This window comes from Nanorana parkeri, unplaced genomic scaffold (genome assembly GCF_000935625.1).
Source record: "Nanorana parkeri isolate BGI_ZX_2015 unplaced genomic scaffold, ASM93562v1 scaffold224, whole genome shotgun sequence".
Taxonomy (NCBI): Eukaryota; Metazoa; Chordata; class Amphibia; order Anura; family Dicroglossidae; genus Nanorana; species Nanorana parkeri.
This window is the reverse complement of record NW_017306492.1, coordinates 1,432,223-1,436,862: the sequence shown is the minus strand read 5'-3', so window position 1 is coordinate 1,436,862 and position 4,640 is coordinate 1,432,223. Positions and strand designations below refer to the sequence as shown.

The 4,640-nt window shown below is 42.1% G+C and overlaps 1 protein-coding gene across 1 annotated transcript in view; it reads right to left on the bottom strand.

Annotated features, from left to right (window-relative positions):
* Window positions 1–4,236, bottom strand: part of COL5A2 (collagen type V alpha 2 chain) — a 78,576-nt gene extending 74,340 nt beyond the window's left edge. The window contains exons 1-2 of the mRNA XM_018556073.1: window positions 4,131–4,236; window positions 1,260–1,475 (exon numbers count right to left, since the gene is read on the bottom strand). Of these exons, the coding sequence (XP_018411575.1) occupies window positions 1,260–1,475; window positions 4,131–4,236 (322 nt within the window). The remainder of the gene's footprint in view (window positions 1–1,259; window positions 1,476–4,130) is intronic.
* Between the last annotated feature and the right edge of the window lie 404 nt (window positions 4,237–4,640).

Below are 4,640 nucleotides of genomic sequence, written 5' to 3'. Positions count from 1 at the left end.
GGGGGTTTAATAGGGGGATATATTTCTGAATGCCATCACTATGTACTGTGTGTTCAGCAGTCCTGACTTCTGCGCTTTGAATGCTGACATTGCAGCAGTCAAGAGTATGCAACATACAGCACAGCATACAGAGTGCAGTAGTCAGAATTAAGTAACATACTGTGTACATTGCATTCCCCTGACTGCCATACTTTGTACATTGTGATGTACAGTATACATACCTTACTGTTGTATTTTACATGCTTATGGCCACTGCATTTTGAACAGTGGAGTGCATGATGCATACTGCACTCTATATACCAACAGTAAACATTTACTGTGGACCAAAGTGTTCATTGTCTCAACAGTTGCTGGTTGCTAAGCAGTCACTGACTATTTTAATGAAGTTCTTCCTTAAATTAGGCTCAGGCTAAAGAATATATAATGGAATGGAAAAATTGTGCTGAAGTTATAATGTGTCTGTGGATTTCTCATTTGTGGCAGTAATTAAAGAGACCCTGTCACCAGATCAAGCTTTTCTATCTAGAGGCCTTTATTAAAACAAGCATAACAGATACGTGCCTGCCTTTCCCATAGTTATCCTTTATTTTTATGCTTTACAAAGATGAGTAAAAACATGGGTGTTGCCTCTGACCAGTCCAACGCTATTGACAATAAGCGTAAGAAGGCCGGCAGAGAACACACAGAAGAAAGGTTCAATTACATCACTGCACGCGTCTGGGTTCATGAGAAACCAGGATCCCAGCTGCAGAAGATGTTCCGGCATACACATGGGAAGGATACATTTTGAATCTTCACCCTGGGCACTGGATGACCTTGTCCTGCCAATGTATAGAAAGCCTTAAAATAAATACTGTACCCTACTACACCCACAAACCCCTGCTGCCACTCTGCATAGCCATGCAAGAACATTGGGAATTGAGATGTTGAACTAAATTACTACATATACTGTATGATATAGTTTACCATATACAATACCTTATTATGTCTCGTAATGCACATATTCATCACTTTTCTGGTAAATACTAGGTGACGTATGGCCCTTATATCATAAACACTAAAATCATTTAAGATGTAAATATAGACTATATTTTTTTACACAGCAGCATACCAAGTATTAGTCTTTAGCACTGAGACAGAAATGCAACTGTGATATTATCATGCCGGAAAACTCTCTCAGCAACAATACGTCTTTCCGTTTTATATAAGTAGCATAAACATATTTCAGTCTTATATAAGTATATATGGATTTTTCATACCGGGACTATTGGGGCGACCTCCAGATCTGCAAACTGGACAACATTCTCCAGATGGGACCTCAGGATTGTCACATTCTACGATCTCAGGGCACTGGATGTCATCACACAAAATGGCACCACTATCACAGACACATATCTGGCAGGGAGATGGCTTCCAAACATCTTGATTCATATACACATTATCCCCTTGCTTGCAGGACAAACCTTCTGTTTCCCCTGTAAAAGAACATAAACAGGTTATTATGTTGAAGTATATTGAACTGCGTGGGCAAATCAGTAGAAAAGGAAATTATAATATCATTGTTTTGTAAAATAAGAAAATAAAAGCAAGAATGAGACACAGGAGTGGACATTTTCTATAAACCTAAACGCTGCTTAGACTCTTAGCCCAAAGCCGCACACTGGAGTCTGCTTAGACTCTTAATGGTGGATCACTCGGATTGATGACAAACGCAGCTAGCTATGAAAACATTGATCCACACTTCGAATACACTTTGCAGCCCCGGCTTCCGCCTGTCTGAGGGTCTCCACACTATATAGGTTGAACCTGATGGGCCTGTGTCTTTATTTAACCTCCCCTACTATGTAACTATATAATGTAGGTATGTATTGAATAAAGATAAAATTAAAATATATATTTTTTAATGTACCTGAATTTGTCTTGATAACAGCCACCACTGTAAGCAGTAGACATGTGCATTCGGATTCAGACTGGTTCGGCAGTTCGTCCAAATCCGAAATGACAAATTATTATATGCCCAAATATTTTTAAAAAACTATGTTCGAGCATATGACCAAGATGGTAGGGCACATACATGTGAATTACATAATCCAATGTGGTGTCATGCGCTCCGCCTCCAAGATGGCGGCTTTCATGCACAGAACGTGGCGGTTGGGGATACAGCTGCCGCACGTTCTGCTGTTTAAATGTGCAATTTTGGATTCCAAGGTCAAACAAAACAAATGAAAATGTTTTTATTTTTCATTCGTTTCGGCCTTAACAAATTTTTATGTTGTGCATATGTCTAGTAATCAGCACAGCAGACTGAGATAGAGGGGAACAACACTAGGAGCCAATCAGGTATGCTGGATGTAAATGTGCTGACAAAGCAGCTGAAAATTCAGCTCAAAGCATAAAGTGCACAGAGATTACATTTCCATGCCTAACTCACCAAACCCTTCCAAAAATTTCTGTAGTGCAGATGACCCCAGACATTAAGGTGTATTTTTTTTATTTTCTTTCCAAGTTGAATGTAATATCAGGAAAATACCATATGGCTGCTAGATGAAGCTGAGGAGCATAGAAAAACAGGAAACTTGTATTACCAGACTTACCGCAATTTTCCTTTCCTGACACCTCCATGGCAGCACATAATGGCAGCACATAATCAGCTGTGCATCGGCTGCACTTCGGTCAGCCAAACATGCTCTGCATGTTCGGCTGAGCCGAAGGGCAGAAGGACTTCTATTCAGCCGATCCAACATCTGGGTCAGCTGAGCCGAAGCTCCAGCAGCTCACTCGCAGCCGATCGCCCCATTCACATAGAGGCCGAACAGCAGTGAGTGAATAGCGGCATTCTTCGGCTCGGCTATTCTGCTCAGTACCTCCGAGGTGCCGAGCAGAATAGCAAGTAGTGAAAAAAGTAGAAAATAAAAAAAGTTGAAGAAATATTTTTAAAAATGTAAATATATATTAAATTAAAAAAATAAAGATTTAAAAAAATATTAAAAAAACAATTGGGTGGAGCTAGCAGTGACAGCTAGATCCGCCCAACTGTTTCCTATTGGCCGGCAACTGCTAGAGTTTTCTAGCAGGTCCCAGACAATGAATACCAACTGGGTGGAGCCAGCCGTGATGTCACGGCCGACTCCGCCCAGTTATTATTGTTAAATGACAGATCAGCACCCCAGGTCATTTGGGGATACTGATCTGCCATTACAACTGGGCGGAACAAGCCGTAAGATCATGGCTGGCTCCCCCCAGCTGTCATTTGCGCGGCGAAAGGCCGGCCTTCGGGTGTCACTTCGGCTCAGTTGAGCCGAAGCATATGCCTTCGACTCGGCTGAGCCGCTTGAGCCGCCTTTGGCTGCTGTACGGGCTATTGTGAATTTTACATGTTTAATACTTAAACATGTAAAACACAAATGCAAACTTCATATTCACAAAGGTTTTACAACATAATTATGATATTCCTTGTTCACAGAACGGGAACATACATGCTAGCAACATTACATGTATCATATGAAGCATGTCACATGCAGCACAATGTTAAATAAAGATCTTGAAACAGCAGTTGGCTAAACTGCTCCCAATGGTTAAAGCCGTCCCCAGCCAATAGGCACTGTGGTAAGGGGGGCACAGCTGGAGTGGTAGCCTCTTGTACAGTCTATGCTTCTGAGGACTGATAACTCAGCCCCACAAATTACTGGTACTGCAACTCTGCTGATGTAATCTGCAGGGCTCAACTTTCCATTTGACAGCCATTCCCACTCTTAAGAGCCATGTCAGACAGGTGGTTTATTCTCAGCATTCTTCTTCTGCACCCTCAGACACACACATGCTAAAGAGTAAAATCCAATTCAATGCCCAACCATAGATTAAATGCACATTCAGTGGAACTTTACTGATTACCAAGAACGCTTCCACTATCACCTCTTATGCTTTATTTTATCAATGTACGCAGGATAATATCAGCTCACAGAATCTGCAAGCCCTGAAACCATGTATACTGCATTATAAATAAATAATATATAAATATATACAATATGTTGCTATCATATTAGGGATGCACCGATACTGGTATCGGTATCAGTGCAGATCCTGAGCATTTGGGTAAGTACTCTTACTCGCCCAAATGCTCCGATACTTACCTCGATCCCAGAACTGCCGGGCAGAGGGATGTTCCCTCTGACCAGCAGTGCCGCAAAGAATAATGGAGCCTCCTGGCTTCATGACTAGCTGGGAAGCTGGCTTCATGCTTCCTAGTAACACTGCGGGGGTCATGACCCACCTCCCGGCTTCCTGATTGGTTGGGAAGCCAGCTTCACGCTGCCTAGCGACACTGCAGGGCAGCCTGGCTTCAGGAAGCTAGGCTGCCCTGCAGTTTCACATGGGAGCGTGAAGCTGGCTTCCCAGGCAGTCAGGAAGCCGGTCCCACACTACATCGAGATGCCGGTATCTGCACTCGGTATCGGAGAGTACCAGTAAAAAAATATCAGTACTCGTACTCAATACCGAAAAACTGTAATCAGTGCATCCCTAGTTTGTATGTTCTATCAACCCTTGGTTTGCCATTAAGAAGCATTTATTTAAAGAAACGTTTCTTCCTGAAGAAATAATTCTTGACTGGTCTCTAGAGTAAAACTTTTTCAATAAAGCTT